Source organism: Pseudonaja textilis, chromosome Z (genome assembly GCF_049901715.1).
Source record: "Pseudonaja textilis isolate UNSWEBS1 chromosome Z, rPseTex1.2, whole genome shotgun sequence".
In the NCBI taxonomy this organism is placed as follows: Eukaryota; Metazoa; Chordata; class Lepidosauria; order Squamata; family Elapidae; genus Pseudonaja; species Pseudonaja textilis.
Window position 1 is genome coordinate 126825912 of NC_142008.1, and position 21457 is coordinate 126847368.

General features: G+C 45.7%; 1 protein-coding gene across 1 annotated transcript in view; it reads left to right on the forward strand.

The window, feature by feature from the left end:
- Positions 1-21457, forward strand: part of LOC113448734 (myosin-7) — a 51135-nt gene that overhangs the window by 19333 nt on the left and 10345 nt on the right. The window contains 15 exon segments of the mRNA XM_087918188.1: positions 1323-1493; positions 3266-3575; positions 5361-5434; positions 6628-6715; positions 8456-8554; positions 8557-8572; positions 9992-10115; positions 12445-12581; positions 13819-14074; positions 14307-14549; positions 15782-15958; positions 16145-16290; positions 16390-16480; positions 17222-17611; positions 20270-20396. Coding sequence (XP_087774314.1) covers positions 1323-1493; positions 3266-3575; positions 5361-5434; positions 6628-6715; positions 8456-8554; positions 8557-8572; positions 9992-10115; positions 12445-12581; positions 13819-14074; positions 14307-14549; positions 15782-15958; positions 16145-16290; positions 16390-16480; positions 17222-17611; positions 20270-20396 — 2449 coding nt within the window.

Below are 21457 nucleotides of genomic sequence, written 5' to 3' on the forward strand. Positions count from 1 at the left end.
CCTTTCTCTCTTCTTTCCTCCTTCTATTCCTTCCTTCCACCCACCTATCCATCAATCCATTTTCCTATCTTCCTTCCTTTCATCCACCCACCCACCCACCCATTTTCCATCCATCTACCCACCCACCCACCCATCCTCCCTCCCTATGTCCCTCACTTCTACCCATCCATTCACCCACCTACCCATCCATTTTCCATCCACCCACCCTCTATCCATCCATCCATCCACCCACACTTCCTTCCTTCCCTCCCTTCCTCCCTTCTTTTCTTCTACCATTCCTTCCTCCCACCCACCTATCCACCTATCAATTTTTCTATCTTCCTCCCTTTAATCCATCCATCCATCCACATACTCACCCATCCACTCCTCTATCCATCTACCCATTCATCCACCCTTCCTTCCTTCCTTCCTTCCTTCCTTCCTTCCTTCCTTCCTTCCTTCCTTCCTTCCTTCCTTCCTTCCTTCCTTTCCTTTGTCCCCTTTTCCTTCTACCATTCCTTCCTCCCACCCACCTATCCACCTATCAATTTTTCTATCTTCCTCCCTTTAATCCATCCATCCATCCACATACTCACCCATCCACTCCTCTATCCATCTACCCATTCATCCACCCTTCCTTCCTTCCTTCCTTCCTTCCTTCCTTCCTTCCTTCCTTCCTTCCTTCCTTCCTTCCTTCCTTCCTTCCTTCCTTCCCTTTTCCTTCTACCATTCCTTCCTTCCACCTACCTATACACCTATCAATTTTTCTATCTTCCTTCCTTCCTTCCTTCCTTCCTTCCTTCCTTCCTTCCTTCCTTCCTTCCTTCCTTCCTTCCTTCCATCCATCCATCCACCCACCCTCTATCCATCCATCCATCTATCCACCCATCCACCTACTCTTCCTTCCTCCCTCCTTTCCTTCTACCATTCCTTCCTTCCACCCACCTATCAATTTTTCTATCTTCCTTCCTTCCATTCGTCCATCCGCCCATCCGTTTTCAATTCAACGTCCCTCCCTTTCACCCATCCATTCACCTATCCACCCGCCCAACCAGCCACTCCCTCTTCCTCCCTCCCACTTATCTACACACACACATCCATTTTTCCACCCATCTACCTCTCCAGCCACCCACCCACCCTCCTCCCTTCCTTCCACATCCACTCATCCATCCATCCATCCATCCATTCATCCACGCCCTATAAAAAGGTCGAAGTAATTTTTTGGAGCTTTGACTTAACTGATGGTGGTCTGTGCTGAAAAAGGCTAATCTTCCAGAAATAGGTCACCTCCAGGAAGGCTGATTTCTCTCCCCCCACCCGCCCTCCCCCATTTCCCCTCCCAGTTCAACAGTTTCGAGCAGCTCTGCATCAACTTCACCAACGAGAAGCTGCAGCAGTTCTTTAACCATCACATGTTTGTGCTGGAACAAGAGGAGTACAAGAAGGAGGGCATCGAATGGGTGTTCATTGACTTCGGCATGGACCTCCAGGCCTGCATTGACCTCATTGAGAAGGTACCTCACTCTTCTCCATGCAACTTCTTCTTTAAACTATCTATGTCCATCTTTCCTGATTCCAGCCAGAGGGTGGTGGACCCCTCTGGAGACCCAGGAGGAAATCTTATATGAGGAATGAATGGTTCTATATTGGACTTATAAGATGGATCAGAGGTTGGGCTAGTAGAACTCAACTTTTGGAAGTCCTCAAATGCCTTTAGGGCCAACATCAGCACCCTTGAACAGGATAGCAGAGTTGGAAGGGGCTTCAGAGGCTTTCTAGTCCAGCAGGAAACCTCAGACCATTTCACCCAAAGGTTGTTCAATCTCTTCTTAAAAAACCACCCACGTCTTCTGGAGACAAGCTGTTCTACTGATGAATTGTTCTCACGGTTAGGAAGTTAGTTCTAGATTGGTTCTCTCCTTGATGAGTTTCCACCTGTTGCTTCTTGTCCTGCCTTCTGGTGCTTTGGAGACTAGGTGGACCCGCCCTCTTCTTTGTGGCAACCCCTCAAATATTGGAAGACCGCTTTCATGTCACCCCAATCCTTCTTTTCCTTAAACTAGACATACCCAATTCCCGCAGCCGTTCTTCATATGTTTTGGCCTCCGGCCTCCTTATCATCTTCGTTGCTCTTCTCTGCACTCTTTCCAAAGTCTCAACATCTTTTTTGCAGCGTAATGACCAAAGCTGGATGCCACATTCCAAGCGCGGTCTTATCAAAGCATTATAAAATGGTGCTAACACTTCCAGTGAAATGTCCTAATGGTGAGAACAATTTATTTATTTGATTTGATTTGTCAGTCGCTTACAGGATGTTAGGTATAAGTATAAACATGAGTAAGGATACAGGAATTAGGTACGAATAAATGGGGACAATAGAACAGAGACAGGAGGCACAATGGTGCACTTATGCACGCCCCCTTACAGACCTTTTAGGAATGGGGTGAGGTCAAAAGTGGATAGTTTGAGGTTAAAGGAGTTGGGGTTTGAGGATGTAACTACAGAGTCAGGTAGTGCATTCCTTTCACCAGTGGAACAGTTTGCTTCTAGAAATTGTGGGTGCTTCATCCCTGTAGGCTTTTTAAGAAGAGATTGGACAGCCATTTGTCTGATATGGTGTAAGGTAAGGGTCTTCAACCTTGGCAAATTTAAGACTTGAGGACTTCAACTCCCAGAATTCCTGAGCTAAGATGATTGGAGGAGGAATTCTGGGAGTTGAAGTCCACAAGTCTTAAACTTGCCAAGGTTGGAGACCCTGGCATAAAGGATTGTCCAGTGGAATTGAAGCTCTTAAGCAAGGATCTTCAGCCTTGGCAAGTTTAAGACTCGAGGACTTCAACTCCCAGAATTCCTGAGCTAAGATGATTGGAGGAGGAATTCTGGGAGTTGAAGTCCACAAGTCTTAAACTTGCCAAGGTTGGAGACCCCTGGCATAAAGGATTGTCCAGTGGAATTGAAGCTTTAAGCAAGGATCTTCAGTTTTGGCAAGTTTAAGATTCGAGGACTTTCAACTCCCAGAATTCCTGAGCTAAGATGACTGGAAGAGGAATTCTGGGAGTTGAAGTCCACAAGTCTTAAACTTGCCAAGGTTGGAGACCCCTGGTATAAAGTCTCCTGCTTGAGCAGGGGGTTGGACTAGAAGACCTCCAGTGTCCCTTCCCGCTCTATTACGACAGACGTGGTCTTGATTCTATCCCTCTGTTAACGCCATTCGTGTTAACCCTCGGCGAGATCCTGAAGGACAGAGCTTCTCAGGTTGTAATACCTTGGTCTTCTTCTTCTTCAGCCCATGGGCATCATGTCCATCCTGGAAGAAGAATGCATGTTCCCCAAGGCCACCGACATGACCTTCAAGGCCAAGCTCTACGACAACCACCTGGGCAAATCGGCCAACTTCGGCAAAGCGCGGGTCATCAAGGGCAAACCCGAGGCCCACTTTGCCCTGAACCACTACGCGGGCACCGTGGACTACAACATCAACGGGTGGCTCCAGAAGAACAAGGACCCTCTCAACGAAACGGTGGTCGGCCTCTACCAGAAGTCAGCGTTGAAGCTCCTTGCCAACCTGTTTGCCAACTACGCCGGAGCGGACGCACGTAAGGAAAATGGGCACGTGGGCGGGGTGGGTGGGGAGGAGGAGATAAGAGAGGAGGCCCTGATGCCTTCAAACAACCCGGTCTATGAGATTGAAGGCTGTGAGCAGAAGGAGCCATAGCTCCTCAGCCCTCAGAGTAGGGAGGGTGTGTGACCGGTACGGGACGTGGGATGGGCGTAGAGTGAAGAGAGAGAGATAGGTTCGTGTTCTTCATAAACCACACTCGGTGCCCTTAGGATAGCAGCGTGGCCTACCTCACAGGGTTCTTATGAAGGTTATGGGAAGAGACGACTTCCAAAAGTGGTTTTTTTTTTTTCCAAAAGGCAGCTGGACTTTTCTTATATTCCCCCCACCCCCCGTAGAACAAGAAGCAACGGGTGGAAACTAATCAAGGACAGAAGAAACCTGGAACCAAGGAGAAATTTCCTGACAGTTAGAACAATTAATTAGTAGAACAGCTTTTGCCTCCAGAAGTTTTGGGTGCTCTGCTCCAACACTGGAAGTTTTTAAGAAGAGATTGTCTGAAGTGGTATATAGGGTTTCCTACCCAAGAAGGGGTTGGACTAGAAGACCTCCAAGGTCCCTTCCAAATTCTATTCTATTCTATTCTATTCTATTCTATTCTATTCTATTCTTCTATTCTATTCTATTCTCCATCTCTCTATTTTATTTTATTTTATCTTCTATTCTATTCTAATCTAATTTTACATTTTATTATTCATTCTATTCTGATTCTATATTTTATTATTCATTCTATTCTATTCTAATTCTATATTTTATTATTTATTCTATTCTGTTTTAATTGTATATTTTATTATTCATTCTGTTCTATTCTAATTCTATATTTTATTATTCATTCTATTCTAATTCTATATTTTATTTTTTATTCTATTCTATTTTAATTGTATATTCATTCTGTTCTATTCTAATTCTATATTTTATTATTCATTCTATTCTATTCTAAATTTCATTATTCTATTCTATTCTATTCTAATCTAATCTAATTCTATCTTTTATTATTCATTCTCTTCTCTTCTCTTTTCTTCTCTTCTCTTCTCTTCTATCATCCTTTTAAGCGTCCTCAAAACTTTGAACCATCACTAAATGAATGGTCATATGTTGAAAACTATCTCTATGTTTAAGTAAGTAGGCAGTTAATCTGGCCTAATATCACATAGTTGCTTATGGTTTATGAGACTAAAACATACGATGGATGGTTGTGGGAACCAGGCATGGCTAGTTCAGTGAAGAGAAGGACCAGGGGAGACAGGATAGCAGCTTTCTCCCCAGAGAGGAGGAAGGGGGTCAAGCTATTTTCCAAAGCACCTGAAGTCAAGGAATAATGGATAGAAACTGATCCAGGAAAGATTCAACCTGGAAATAAGGAGACATTTTCTGACAGTGAGAACAATCAACCCATGGAACAGAAGTTGCCTTTGGAAGTTGTGGGAGCTTCATCCTTGGAGGCTTTCAAGAAGAGACCGGACTGTCATCTGTCAGAAATGGTGTAGGGTCTCCTGCTTGGTGGGGGGTTGGACTAGATGACCTACAAGGTCCCTTCCAACTCTGTTCATCTGTATCTGTCTTCTTGATGAATCGATGGCTTTGATTTGATTTATCCCTAAAAATATAACTCCGCCTTCCCTCTCTCCAGATGGGTGGAATAATTCCACCCCACATCCTCCCCAGCCTTGGGATAGGATGGGAATTGTAGTGCAAGATAAAGCCAGAATCCACTGGATTGCTTTTCACGTTGGTTCCTCTTCTGTCTTTCTCTCCTCTGCAGCATTGGAGTCCAAGGGGAAGGGTACTCATAAGAAGAAGGGGTCTTCCTTCCAGACCGTGTCGGCCTTGCACAGGGTAAGGGGAATCCAAAAATCGGTGGGACTTTCAGGGGCTTTCTTTGCAAGGGTCACCTCGCTTGTACCGTTCCCTGTGCGCTCTGGACCATCCGCTTCCGTCCGAGGCATCGTCGGATCCCCAGTTCTGGTGCCTTCACCAGCCCCTTGCACCCGAGGAGAAAACAAAAAGGGCTGGAAGAAGGAGGCCCACCCCTGGAGCCGAGCAAAATCTAGGTGGCCGTTTCCCTGAAGGCTTTTGCCAAGGCCGGTTTCTCCTAAGTCTTGAGTTTGCCTTCAGTGGAGATTTTTGGAAAGGGTCACGCAAGGATTCTTTGTGATGCCCAGCTCGCTTTCTTTCTTTCTTTCTTTCTTTCTTTCTTTCTTTCTTTCTTTCTTTCTTTCTTTCTTTCTTTCTTTCTTTCTTTCTTTCTTTCTTTCTTTCTTTCTTTCTCTTTTAAATCCATTGGTCTTCTTCTCTTCATTTTCCTTGCTTGCTTCCATGGTTCTTTCCTTCCCTACCTCCATATCTCTCTCCTTCCTTCCTTCCTTCCTCTCTCCCCTCCCCTCCCCTCCTTTTTTCCTCCCTCCCTCCCTCCTACTCTCCCCTCTTCTTCTTCCTTCCTGTCTACTTTTCTTCCTCCCCTCCTCCCTTCCTTTCTCTTCTCCCTCCACCCTCCCACTCTCCCCTTTTCTCCTTTCTTCCTATCTATTCTCCTTCTTCCCCCTCTTCCTTCCTTCCTTTCTTCCTCTCCTCTCTTCTTCTCCCTCCCTCCTCCTTTACTCCTCTCTCTTCTTCTTCCTTCCTGTCTTTCCTCCCTCCCTCCCTCCTTTCCTCTTCTCCTTCTTCCTTCCTCTCTTTTCCTCCCTCCCTCCTTTCTTCTCCTCCTCCTTTCCTCTTCTCCTTCCTTCTGTACTTTCCTCCCTCCTTCCTTCCTTCCTTCCTTCCTTCCTTCCTTCCTTCCTCCCTCCCTCCCTCCCTCCCTCTCTCCTTCCCTTCCCTTATCCATCCATCCATCCTCTCTGTTTATCTCCTTTCTCTCTTGCCTAAGTGAAATCCTCCCCACCAATCTCTGAATCCCATCGGTCCATTTTTGCATTTCTCCCCTTCCCCGCTTTCTCCCTTCCCCCGCCCCTTCCACAGTTTTCCCCACCAGCCCATTAATCCTCCTTTCCAGCCAAACTTAAAACTCCCCATTTCCTTCTCTCCCCTAGGAGAACCTCAACAAACTGATGACCAACCTGCGCTCCACCCATCCTCACTTTGTCCGTTGCATTATCCCCAACGAGACCAAAACCCCAGGTGAGACCTCACCCCTCATCCCACCCTGGAGGGGGCATTTATTTACTAGGTCTTCGTGGCGAGCCGTCCACAGCCACCCGTTTTCACCTAACAACTCTGGGTGGCTAATGATACATAAATATAAAGCGAGACACTATCAATAAAGGGAATCCTCAGCTTTCGGCCAGAATTGAGTCCAAGAATGTATGTTGCTAAGTGAGAAAATGCACAGATACCGTATTTCCCCATGTATAAGCCACCCCTTTTTTCCAAAATTTTCAAGCCCAAAAGTAGAGGGTGGCATATACAAAGCAGGTACACTTTTATACGTGAAAAATGCATAAAATAATAAAGTAGGAATAAACTGGTTTTCCAGCAGCATGCTATACTTTTTGTAAAAATTGTACGTGATGATACGAGTGCGAGTACGCGATAGAAATGCATACGCTAGGCATCGGCCTGAATGCTTCGTTCCTACTCTCGTTCCGATGCGTAGATTGCTAGCGTCGCCCGCACCGCTTTCGGCGTCATGACCGAAGTTGTAGATCTAGACGTCAAATTTTGTTTCTTTGTAAATTTTCTTTCTTCATAACTTGTTTCTCTAATAAAATATTTTTTTCAAAACTTCACAGTCCAAAAATTGGGGGGGTGGCTTATACAAAGGGGGTGCTTATACATGGGGAAATACGGTAATAAGTAGTGTGTGTGTGTGTGTGTGTGTTTGTGCTTATGTGTGCGTGTTTTTGCATGTGTGTTTTTGTACATGTGGGTTAGTAAGAAGGATAACTCTAATTTTGTAGCAGATCCTGTGACCTGTAGAAATGCTGTGTGAATCTGAGTTTCCAGTTTGAAGTAAATATGTAATAATATATCTGCTGAATAAAACTCCGCACCTGCAACAGGAAGGGCATCAGGCCAGTAAACACTCAGCTCCATTCAGTAGCCCAGATTCCACTGCACAAGGGATTTATGGGGTCATTAAAAGAAAGAAGCTGGTTGCAGGAATTGGATACGTCAGGGGCGGTCACTCAATTTCATTAAGGGGCGCATCTGGGCTGTGGTTGATCTCAGGAGAGGCGGCAGTCAGTCATGGATGACTCTATCCTGTAAGGGATCATGGGATCATTTTTAAAAAAGATGATGTAATAATAACTACATGTAGTCCTCGGTTTATGACTTCGATTGAGCCCAAAACTTCCTTCGCTCAGTGAGACAACTATTCAGTGAGTTTTGCCCCATGGAGTGGAATAGAATAGAGTATAGAATGTAGAACAGAATAATAATAGAATAGAATGGAATGGAATGGAATGGAATAGAATAGAATAGAATAGAATAGAATAGAATAGAATAGAATAGAATAGAATAGAATAGAATAGAATAGAATAGAAAATATGGAATGGAATAGAACAGAAGAATAGACTAGTCTAGTCTAGACTAGACTAGACTAGACTAGACTAGACTAGACTAGACTAGAATAATAACTTTGAATGTACACTAATTGGCATACATTAAATTGAAATTTCATTGCATTCAGCTCTCGTGTCATCACCTCCAATATACACTACATAATATAACAGAATAAATAAATAAATCCAGAAGTATGCATATCCCCACATATATTAAACGCTGGTTATACTGAACCGGTAATCCTTACGGATGACATCCCGTTAGGAGAGGTCACCTCATCGTCTTCCGATACTTCCTCAGTGAGGACTGGCTTCTTACTTTTGCACATGCCGGCTTTTTCTCCTTCTTCCCCAGGGATGATAGACAATCCTTTGGTCATGCACCAACTGCGTTGTAACGGCGTGTTGGAAGGGATCCGTATCTGCCGGAAAGGATTCCCTAACCGGATCCTCTACGGGATTTCCGGCAAAGGTAGGGCGGGACTTCAGGAGTTTGGTGGGGGGGCTTTGGGGAAGGATTAAAGGAAGAAAAAACAACAACATCCCTGCCATGACTTTCATTTCTACTTGGAAACCGTTTCTGGATTTTGTGCTCAAGGTGGAGAAAAAAATGAAACTTTGATTTGGGGGGGTTACCGATTAGACAGGTTTGCTGTTACAGAAATGGCTATAGGTAGTCCTCAACTTGCGACCACAGTTGATGTGTTGCAAAGTGAGACATTTGTCAAGTGAATTTTGCCCCATTTTACGACCTTCCATGCCACAGTTGTTAAGCAAATCCCTGCAGCTGTTAAAGTAGGAACACAGTTGTTAAGCGAATCTGGTTTCCCCCCATTGACTTGTCTTGTCCGAAGGTCGCAAAAAAGGGATCAGGTGGCCCAGGGACACTGCAACAGTCATAAATGTGAGTGACTTGAATTTTGATCCCATGACCGTGGGGATGCCGCAACGGTCAAAGTGTGAAGAATGGTCATAAGTCACTTTTTTCAGTGCCACAGGAATTTAAAATGGTCACTAAATGGACTGTTGTAAGTCGAGGACTAGCTGTACTACGTAAAAGTGAAAAGGGGCACATTTCTTATTTACGCTGGCAGAAGTGCTTATTTCTAAAGAGTGATGCGGTGGCGTAGAGATGGAGCCCTCACCTCACAATCAGGAGGCTGTGAGTTCGATCCTAGGTAGAGGCAGATATTTCTGTCTCTGGAAGCAATGAGAATATATCTGCTGAACAAAACTCCGCCTTGGTGACAGGAAGGGCATCTGGCCCGTAAACACTCAGCACCGTTTAATAGCCCAGACTCCATCCCGCAAGGGATTATGGGGTTGTTAAAAGAGCACGATGATGATAAAATGCTTATTTCTTTTAAAAAAAAGTGTTTTCTGAATGAAAAATTCAATATGTTGGTTTGCCAATTATTTAAAAGACTTAAGCTGTCAAATTCAATCAGATCTTCAAGTAGTCCTCTACATATGGAACCAAAACTGTGCCCCAAACTTCCACTGCTAAGCAAAGCAGTTGGTAAGTCAGTTTTGCTTCATTTCACGATATTTTCTGCCACCGTTGTTAAATGAATCATGTGGTCATTAAGCGAATCCGGCTGTCCCCATTGGCTTTACTTTTCAGAAGCCCGTGGGGAAGGTCGCAAACGGTGATCACATGACCATCATAAATATGAATCGGCGGCCAAGTGCACAAATTTTGATCACGTGACCATGTGGATTGTAAGTGCGACCACGGTTGTAAGTGGGAAAATCGGCAGTAAGTCACTTTTTTTCAGGGCCGACGTAACTTTGAATGGTCACTAAATAAATGTTTGTAAGTCGAGTACTCCCTGTATTGGGCACTGGATGAGAAGAGGGACTTACGGCCCTTCCTTGTTTTCCTTTTGAGGTACCGCATCCTAAACCCAGCGGCCATTCCGGAGGGTCAGTTCATCGACAGCCGGAAGGGGGCTGAGAAACTTCTAAGCTCGCTGGACATCGACCATAGCCAGTACAAATTTGGACACACCAAGGTGAGTGGACAATTGAAAGACTCTGCAGCTTGGAAAAGGAGGATGGGCTTCATTCCATGAGCTCCCGTTGGGTGCTAGGAGACAATGGCAGCCATCTTAAGCAGAATCTGAAGAAGAAAATAAGACTTTAGAAAGAATGCCGAGAAGAGCAGCAAAGATAATTCAGGGGCTAGAGGCTAAAATGTACGAAGAAGAATTGCAGGAATTGGGTGAGTGGTGCGGTTTCCTAGAGGTGGAGCTCTCACCTCAAAATCAGGAGCCTGTGAGTTCGATCCTAGGTAGATATTTCCCAGACATTTCTCCCTCTGGGCACAATGAGAATATATCTGCTGGAAAAACAACAACAAAAACCTCCGCACCTGCAACAGGAAGGGCATCCGGCCAGTAAATACTCAGCGTGTGTGTGTGTGTGTGTGTTTGTGCTTATGTGTGCGTGTTTTTGCATGTGTGTTTTTGCACATGTGGGTTAGTAAGAAGGATAACTCTAATTTTGTAGCAGATCCTGTGACCTGTAGAAATGCTGTGTGAATCTGAATTTCCAGTTTGAAGTAAATATGTAATAATATATCTGCTGAATAAAACTCCGCACCTGCAACAGGAAGGGCATCAGGCCAGTAAACACTCAGCTCCATTCGGTTACCCAGATGCCACCGTGCAAGGGATTTATGGGGTCATTAAAAGAAAGAAGATGGCTGCAGGAATTGGATACGTCAGGAGTGGTCACTCAATTTCATTGAGGGCTGCATCTGGGCAGTGCTTGACCTCGGGTGCGGGCAGGCAGGCTTGGCTGACCGTGCGGGTGTGACCAATGCGGTGGGCATGGCCATCTTGACCCCACTCCAAACTGCTGGCATGTTTGCTCTTTGCACTGGGTAGACTGGGCCGAAGCCACGCTGGCCCGAAGTTTCCTTGAGTTTGACACCCCTGGGGTGCACCTCATTTAAGGAAGATGACATGGTAGAGTTACAACATCTGAGGGGCTGCCCCAAAATAAGAAGAGGGGGGTCAACCTGTTCCTGGAAGCCACAGAAGGACAAGAAGCAATGGATGGAAACTCAACAAGGAGAGAAGCAACCTGGAATTAAAAAGAAACTCTCTAACAGTGAGGACAGTGGAACTGCTTGCCACCAGAGGTTGTGGGTGCTCCATCACTGGATGTTTTTGAGAAGAGATTAGACAGCCATTTGTCTGACATGGTATAGGGCTTCCTGCTTGAGCAGGGGGGTTGGACTAGATGATCTCCAAGGTCCCTTCCAACCCCGTTATTCTGTTATTTCTCCTGCTTGGGTGGGAGGTTGGACCGGAGAACCTCCAGCATCCCTTGATTATTCTATTCTGTTGTTCTGTTGTTCTTTTTATTTAGCCATCTCATCACACCAGAAGAAAGTCCGGAATCATATAGGATCTCCTTGCCCTGAGTAGCAGGTTGAACCAGTAATAGGGACCTTAGAGGGTCCCTCTAAGGTCCCTATTACTCAATAGATAAATATCTATGGAGATTCTTCATCATCCAGGTCATGGTTGTTGCAAAGGTGCTTCTTTCAAGAAGCAACTGGACTTTCTGGATTTTTCCTTGAAGATGTTTCGCTTCTTAGCCCAGAAGCTTCATAGGCTCTGACTGGATGGCAGGGAATGGAAGGATCCAGTCAGAGCCGAAGAAGCTTCTTGGATGCAGAGCGAAACGTCTTCAAAGAAAAAACAGAAAGTCCAGTTCTTTCCAGTTGCCCCTTGAAAAAAAAAAGCCTACTAGTCAATGTTGTAAGTTGTATGTTCTTTTTTTAAAACTAAACTTTATTAAACATTAAAAAATATATACATAATACAAAACCTTTCATAAAATACGAAACCAAAAAGTTATACATAACCAATAAACGTAAAAACACAAGCATTTCTAATTGCTTAGACGGTGTGTTTTTAATCAAACAGCTTTCCAATACTTAGTTCCTATATCTGGTATATATTCCTATCATGACCTCTTCTTATTTTTTCCCTTGCCTATCTGTTTACCGACAGATTTCTATCCTTTATCCAATTATATCCGTTTTCCCAAACTGTAAAATATTTTGAGTCTTCCTTATCTTTTAAATTTTGGGTGAGTTTATCCATTTCCGCGCAGTCGTAGATCTTCTGGATTATGAAATTATCTGTTGCCATCTGATCTCCCTTCCAGCACTGAGCAACATTCCAACATCCTTGCTGTGGTTATTCTATGTAAAATTAAATATTTGATTTCTTTTGCAATTTCACCTCTTATTATTCCCAACACACAAAAAATTTCAGCCTTAGGTTCTAGTTGAATGTTCTGTGTTTCTAATCTGCTTCCCTCCAGGTGTTCTTCAAAGCTGGTCTCCTGGGACTGTTGGAGGAAATGAGAGATGAACGTCTCTCCCGGATCATCACTCGCATCCAAGCCCAATCCCGTGGTGTGCTGGCCAGGATAGAATTCAGGAAGATCATGGAACGGAAGTAAGTCCATCGGTGGTCCTTCCTGGTGTGGTTCTTTCCTCTGAAGGAGGTCCTTTTTGGGCGGTTAACTCTCCGCAAAGACCTCCTGTGACTATCCCTGGGTCCCCTCACTCCTCTTGGTTCAAACACAGATCCACTTCTGCTGTTGTGGGCTGGGTTCAGGGGTGGACTTCAAAAATGTTAGCAATCACGCCCAGCTGCTGGGTGGGCATGGCCATAGTGGGTGTGGCCTAATCAGCCTCCTGCACCACGAGGGGGGCATTTTCGCTCTCCCTGAGCTCCGGATGTTTTCCTCGAGCCACTGGGAGGGCGAAAACGGCCTCCCCAGACTCCGGAGGCTTCTAGAACATCTGAGAGGCCTGTTTTTCACCCTTCCAGGCTCCTTTGTGTTTTCTTGAGCCTCCGGGAGGGTGCAAAATGGCCTCCCCAGACTCCTGAGGCTTTCTGGCGGCCAGGCTGGCCTTCTGGAACTTCTCCTGTTTTTCACCCTTCCCGTCTCCATAGTGTTTTCTTGAGCCTTCAGGAGGGTGCAAAATGGCCTCCCCGGGCCCCAGAGGCCCCCTGGAGACTGGAAATGCGGCCATTTCCAGCCTTCTTGAACTTCCAGGAGGCCTGTTTTTTGCCCTCCCGGAGCCTCCATGCAGGCCCTGTACTTACCTGGGATCCAAAATGCGCTGGAGAGGTAGCATGGGCAGGGCCAACCAGGGGTGGGATTTGTCAGTTCGCCGAACCGGCCATAAAATTAGCTACCGGTTTGCCACCAGTTCACTAGAACCAGGGTGAACCAAATAGCAGCCCAGCCCTGCCTTAGTTCCTCATTGTGGTGGCTTCATCATGATTTGGAGAACGTGAATGGATGAAGGGAGGGCTTGGTCCACCAATTTCTGGCTCTTCCCAACTGAGGAGACACAAGGATAAGGAAGCTACTCCGTATTTTGAAGTAGCTTCCAGATTTATCAGAAGAAAGAGGTATATCCCAGATCTGAATGTATGAAATAGATTCTTGTCTGCCTCAATCAGACTTCCGTAATGTTTATGGAACAGAGAAGTTCTCCGACTTGAGAAGATCTGCAGCTCAGCTTGAATGATTGGGTTCTTGAGGTTCTCCAAACTTGGTTGTTTTCTTGCAGACGTCTCGTTACCACACTAGGTAACATCATGAGAGCGCGGGAAAGCCTATGAAACCGAGGTCCGTGATCCTTTAGCCTGATGGTTCTCTCCTCTACTTATTTTGCAGGGAATCTCTGCTGGTGATCCAGTACAACATCCGGGCTTTCATGGTGGTGAAGAACTGGCCCTGGATGAAGCTGTACTTCAAGATCAAACCTTTGCTGAAGAGCGCGGAGACAGAGAAAGAGTTGGTGGCTATGAAGGACGAGTTGGCCAAGTTGAAAGAGGCCTTGGAGAAGTCGGAAGCCCGTCGGAAGGAGCTGGAGGAGAAGATGGTGTCCTTACTGCAGGAGAAGAATGACCTACAGTTGCAAGTTCAGGCAGTAAGTAACTCCTCATGCCTAGGTTGGTCATGTTCAGTTAAGAACAATGTTGACTCCACATGACCATCAAAGCACTAAGGCAACGTTTCTCAACTTTAGCCACTTTGGTGGACTTCAACTCCCAGGATTCTCCAGCCAGCATAGAATTCCGCTCGTCTTAAAGTGGCCAAGGTTGAGAAATTCCATACTCAGGTGTGAGTCAATTGTCCATCTCTCTTTCTTCCCTCTTTAGGAGCAAGACAATCTTGCAGATGCTGAGGAACGTTGCGACCAGTTGATCAAGAACAAGATCCAATTGGAAGCCAAGGTGAAAGAGATGACCGAACGTCTTGAAGACGAAGAGGAGATGAACGCCGAACTGACTGCCAAGAAGCGGAAGCTGGAAGATGAATGTTCTGAACTCAAGAAAGATATTGATGACCTGGAGTTGACTTTGGCCAAGGTGGAGAAGGAGAAGCATGCCACGGAGAACAAGGTAAGAATGGATTTGACGTGGCATGGAATCTGAAATCTGTTAGGTAGCCAAGGGATATCAGAAATATTGGTTGGGGCCATCATTCATGGAAATATTGATCTTGGTGGGGAAGATGTGGAAGAAGAAGGAGGAGAGGAAGAGGAGGAATGTGGGGTCCTCGGTGCTCTCTGAGCTTGGTTCTTTTCCTTGTAGACGCTTCATTACCCAACTAGACAATTTCATCAGTGCTAGAAGGGAATGGGTTTGTGGAGAGGAGGAAGAGCTTGGTTATTTTCCTAATATTTTCTAAGCTTGCTTATTTTCCTCCAGACATTTCATGACCCAATTAGAGAACATCATCAGTGGTAGAAGGGAGGTAGCTTGCTCTCTTTATAAAGAGAGCAAACCCACCTCCCTTCTAGTGCTGATGATGTTACCTAGTTGGATCATGAAATGTCTGTGGGGAAAACAACCAAGCTTAGAGAGCACCAAAGATCCCACAATTAGGAATATCTGCAAGCGTGTGTGCACACACGTGCACAAATAGCTGCCCTACATCATGTTCGTCCATTAGTTGCCTGACACAGTATTATTTATTCCAGCTGATGAACAAAAGACACTTAACCAACTTTAACGCCTTGGATTTAAGCAGCAAAGTAACAAGGTTTCCTTCTTCCTTAAAGAGTTGTGGATTGTGAGAAACACAATCCACTGATCTGAAACCTCCACTGTTAGATGTGACTTGGGTAACTAAGTCGCCAGATCTTCAGGGGTCCGCCAAGGTTTGAATTTTGATAGCTACAGGCAGCTGATGACAGCTTACTGTCAGGATTCCAGAGATCGCCCTAATTAAATCATGAACCTCGAGCCAAACTTCAAAAAACGTCAAAGGATTTATTAAGAGCAGCATACTGTTATGACCTGTATGAAGCCTACTCTGAGATATGTAATTTATAATCACCTTTGACCCTGTTTCCCCCCACCCCTCTGGATTTATCAAAATTCAGATTGTCCAACAGAAACGTTCATGGCTCGGTGTCATCAATCATGCTCTCCAATAGAGGATTTTTGGGCCCAGAATAGCCGGTAGCCACAGTTACAATCTTTGTGAGATAAGCTTGGAATGTGCTTCTGAGTTCATTTCCCGTATGCTCCTTCAGGGTTTTTCCTCACCCCTCTTCTTTCTTATGGCAACTTGGAAACCTGCATAGGAATGTTTTACAAGTTGACCCTATATTATGATGTGACCACAGGTGAAGAACCTCACCGAAGAAATGGCTGGTTTGGATGAGATCATCGTCAAGCTAACCAAAGAGAAGAAGGCTCTTCAAGAGGCCCACCAGCAAGCTCTGGATGACCTTCAAGCTGAAGAAGACAAGGTCAACACGTTGACCAAAGCCAAGGTCAAACTGGAACAACAGGTGGATGATGTAAGTACACCAGACATGGGGTGCCAGAAATTTTGCCTGTTTCATGTTTTCCTGGAGAAAATTTCCTGGTGAGAGGATGCTAGAACGTAGAACATAGAACCACGGGGCTGGAAGGCTCGTCAAAGTTCTTCTAGTCCAATCCCTACAGAATTGACCTAGCTGATTTGGTTTTTCTTTGCCTGACAGCTGGAAGGCTCCTTGGAACAGGAGAAGAAGATCCGCATGGACCTTGAGAGGGCCAAGAGGAAGCTGGAAGGAGACTTGAAGTTGGCCCAAGAAAGCATCATGGATTTGGAGAACGACAAGCAACAACTTGATGAAAAGCTGAAAAAGTAGGTGCCTCATCCTTCTAATACCTAGTTATGGAGGTGCACGCTGCTGTCCACCTCTTTACCGCTGGATCCAACCTGGTTCTCCTTCCTGATCCACAGGAAAGATTTTGAGTTGAGTGCCTTGAATGCTAGAATCGAAGATGAGCAATCCTTAGCTGCCCAGTTACAGAAGAAACTCAAAGAGTTACAGGTACAAAGTCCAATTCTACGTTGGTGTGGTTTCTCAAAAAAAACCAAAAAAAGATCCAGATCAAAACTAGAAAACAGCATTTGTTGGACATGGTCTAGAATGTCCAACATGGTGTCTTTCCACAAGTACCAACATTCTCCCTGGTACCACTCTTGGTTTCACTAATCAATAGCCATGATACAAAATCCATAATGTTCTCATGGACTGAAATAGTTGAGAACATCGAATCTAGTTGGGTTCTACCTAAATCATTGGTCCTCCCAAGACATTTTTTTTGTGTGTTTCCAATGTCTTTCTCTAGAAACTTTTAGGATCTTGGGGTTGTGTTTGGCCATCTGGAGATGTCAGATTAATTAGGAATCTAAATTAGTTCAGATTAAGTCCACTTTTCGACCCATTCATGGCAGTGGTGCTATTCAGTTTTTTTTACTACTGGTTCTGTGGGTGTGGCTTAGTGGGCGTGATTTGGTGGGCATGGCAGGGGAAGGATACTGCAAAGTCCATCCCTCTCCACCTGACTAACCTGCTTTCCAGCTCCGTTCTCCTGGGTAGGGCAACAAAAGAAGACCGAGCCGATCAGCTTGGATTCAGGAAGCGGAGAATAGATGGGGGCAGGGCCAGTTAGAGGTGGTATTTGCCAGTTCCCCAAACTACTCAAAATTTCCGCTACCGGTTCTCCAGAACCGGCCCAAACTGGCTGAATGCCACCTCTGATTCGTGGCCTTCTTCTCCCTGACACAGGCACGGATCGAGGAACTGGAGGAAGAATTAGAAGCGGAGCGCACAGCCCGCGCCAAGGTGGAAAAACAGCGCTCGGACCTTTCACGAGAGCTGGAAGAGATCAGCGAGCGCCTGGAGGAGGCTGGAGGGGCCACCTCGGTGCAGATTGAGCTGAACAAGAAGCGCGAGGCCGAGTTCCAGAAGATGCGACGCGACTTGGAAGAGGCCACGCTGCAGCACGAGGCCACGGCGGCCACCTTGCGCAAGAAGCACGCGGATTCCGTGGCGGAGCTGGGCGAGCAGATCGACAACCTGCAGCGGGTGAAGCAGAAGCTAGAGAAGGAGAAGAGCGAGCTGAAGCTAGAAGTAGACGACATGGCTTCCAACATGGAGCAGCTCTTGAAGGCCAAGGTCCGACCTTAATGAAGAGATGGTGGGACCCTCATTGGAGCCGCCCCTTAGAAGTGGGTGGGTGGGTGAAATCCAGATTTGTGGACGAGGTTGGGCTCCCCAAGTTTGGGATGGGTGGATCAGGACTCACAGTAACAATTAATTTGGAAAGGGGGAAGGGCCCAAAAGATGAGGAGAACATGAATTGTTCCTACATCTGAATGGGATCTTCTTCTCAATTTTTTGGTTCTTAACCATTTGAACTTTATTCAGCCTTCCTTCTGTTTTCTATTTCCTTGAATTTGTGATTTCATTGTACTTCATTTATTTTTTTATATGTCATGGCATGTCATGGTGGTAACTTCCATCATCCTCAACCAGCACACCATGTTTGCAATGACGATAGGATATGTCAAGACAAAAAGATTTGTTTTTCCATCCACCCGTCCATCCATCCATCCATCCATCCTTCTTTCCTTCCTTCCTTCCTTCCTTCCTTCCTTCCTTCCTTCCTTCCTTCCTTCCTTCCTTCCATCCATCCATCCATCCAACCAACCAACCATTCATCCATCCTCTCATATATCTTTCTATCTATCCATCCATCCTTTCTTTCTTCCTTCCTTCCACCCACCCACCCACCCTTCCATCCATCCATCCATCCATCCATCCATCCTTCCTTCTTTCCTTCCATCCATCCATCCATCCATCCATCCATCCATCCATCCATCCAACCAACCATTCATCCATCCTCTCATATATCTTTCTATCTATCCATCCATCCTTTCTTTGTTCCTTCCTTCCTTCTATCCACCCACCCACCCTTCCTTCCATCCATCCATCCATCCATCCATCCAACCAACCATTCATCCATCCTCTCATATATCTTTCTATCTATCCATCCATCCTTTCTTTGTTCCTTCCTTCCTTCTATCCACCCACCCACCCACCCTTCCTTCCATCCATCCATCCATCAACCCATTCATCCATCTTTCCATCCATCTATCCACCCATCCATCCTTCCTTCTTTCCTTCCATCCATCCATCCATCCAACCAACCATTCATCCATCTCTCATATATCTTTCTATCTATCCATCCATCCTTTCTTTGTTCCTTCCTTCCTTCTATCCACCCACCCACCCACCCTTCCTTCCATCCATCCATCCATCCATCCATCCATCAACCCATTCATCCATCTTTCCATCCATCCATCCACCCATCCATCCTTCCTTCTTTCCATCCATCCATCCATCCATCCATCCATCCATCCATCCATCCAACCAACCATTCATCCATCCTCTCATATATCTTTCTATCTATCCATCCATCCTTTCTTTGTTCCTTCCTTCCTTCTATCCACCCACCCACCCACCCTTCCATCCATCCATCCATCCATCCATCCATCCATCCATCAACCCATTCATCCATCTTTCCATCCATCCATCCATCCATCCATCCATCCATCCTTCTTTCCTTCCATCCATCCATCCATCCATCCATCCATCCATCCATCCATCCATCCAACCAACCAACCATTCATCCATCCTCTCATATATCTTTCTATCTATCCATCCATCCTTTCTTTGTTCCTTCCTTCCTTCTATCCACCCACCCACCCTTCCTTCCATCCATCCATCCATCCAACCAACCAACCATTCATCCATCCTCTCATATATCTTTCTATCTATCCATCCATCCTTTCTTTGTTCCTTCCTTCCTTCTATCCACCCACCCACCCTTCCTTCCATCCATCCATCCATCAACCCATTCATCCATCTTTCCATCCATCCATCCACCCATCCATCCTTCCTTCTTTCCTTCCATCCATCCATCCATCCAACCAACCATTCATCCATCTCTCATATATCTTTCTATCTATCCTTCCATCCTTTCTTTGTTCCTTCCTTCCTTCTATCCACCCACCCACCCACCCTTCCTTCCATCCATCCATCCATCCATCCATCCATCCATCCATCCATCCATCAACCCATTCATCCATCTTTCCATCCATCCATCCACCCATCCATCCTTCCTTCTTTCCTTCCATCCATCCATCCATCCATCCATCCATCCATCCATCCATCCATCCATCCAACCAACCAACCATTCATCCATCCTCTCATATATCTTTCTATCTATCCATCCATCCTTTCTTTGTTCCTTCCTTCCTTCTATCCACCCACCCACCCTTCCTTCCATCCATCCATCCATCCATCCATCCATCCATCAACCCATTCATCCATCTTTCCATCCATCCATCCACCCATCCATCCAATCAATCTACCTATCATCTACCCATCCATCCCTTCTTCCTTCCTTCCTTCCTTCCTTCCTTCCTTCCTTCCTTCCTTCCTTCCTTCCTTCCTTCCTTCCTTCCTTCCTTCCTTCCTTCCTTCCCTTATTTAAATCTGTTTCTGCGTGGCGCAGTGGTTAGGGTTGAGTACTGCAGGCTACTGTTGACTGCCGCTGCCTGCAATTTGGCAGATCGAATCTCACCAGGCTCAAGGTTGGCTCGCCTTCCATCCTTCCGAGGTTGTTAAAATGAGGACCCAGGTTATTGGGGGCAAGAGGCTGACTCTGTAAACCGCTTAGAGAGGACTGTAAAGCACTGTGAAGCGTTGTATAAGTCTATTGCTATTTCTCTAGTTTTTTCACCATGTCTTCTCCTTCTGGAAATCTAGGGCAACCTGGAGAAGATGTGCCGGACTTTTGAAGACCAAATGAACGAGTACCGGGCCAAGTCTGAAGAGTCTCAGCGTATGGTCCATGACCTCACCACGCAGCGAGCCAAGCTCCAAACTGAGAATGGTAAGCAACGGGAGAACTCTACACCCTTCTCCTTAAGAAGTCCAATTGTTCTCTTGGTCTTCTTTTTCCAAAATTATCTACTTTGACCAACACATTTTCACGATCTCTTTTGAAGATACTAAACCTGAGGAATAACTTGTCTGAATACAGCTAGTACAGTTGTTTGGCAACCATTCAACGTTCTGAAAGACACCACCAACCTGGGTTTGAAGTTCTAATGGTCACTTTCACCCCGGTGGTCACTCAACAACCATGATCCATTTGCGGTCATTTTCACCACCCCACAATCCTGTGGGCATGTTTTATAACAATTTCCACCCAAACTTGGCATTTGCTTTCAGATTTTGGCGAAACCGTCTCATACCAAGCCATTGATCCACTTAATGACCATGAGGTTCGCTTAATGCCACGGATTCACTTAACGACCAGTGTTTCTCTTAACAACCGCTGCAAAAAAAAATCAAGTCAGCGATGAGACCAACCTGTCTTGTGATCATTACAAGTTTCCACCATGATAGATTATAGATTACAGTGATAATCTGTAATCTAGTTGTAAGGGACCTTGTTAGGTCATCTAATCCAACCCCCCGCCCAAACAGGAGACCCTGCAGAATTTCTGACAGATGGCAGGCAGCCCAGTCTCTTCTTGAAAGCCTCCAGGGATGAGGCTCCCATAACTTCCGAAGGCAACTTCTGTTCCATGGGTTGATTGTTCTCACTTTCAGAAAATGTCTCCTTATTTCCAGGTTGAATCTCTCCTGGATCAGCGTCCATCCATTATTCCTTGTCTGGCCTTCAGGTCCTTTGGAAAATAGCTTGACCCCTTCCTTCTCTCTGGGGCAGCCCCTCAAATATTGGAAGACAGCTATCCTGTCTCCCCTGGTCCTTCTCTTCACTAGACTAGCCAGGCCCAGTTCCTGCAACCGTTCTTCATGTGCCTTAGTCTCCAATCCCCTCATCCTCCTAGTTGCTCTTCTTTGCACTCTTTGCAGAGTCTCAACATCTTTTTATAGAGCAGTGACCAATGATAGGCAGGCTCCCTTATGGGCCTAACATGAGGA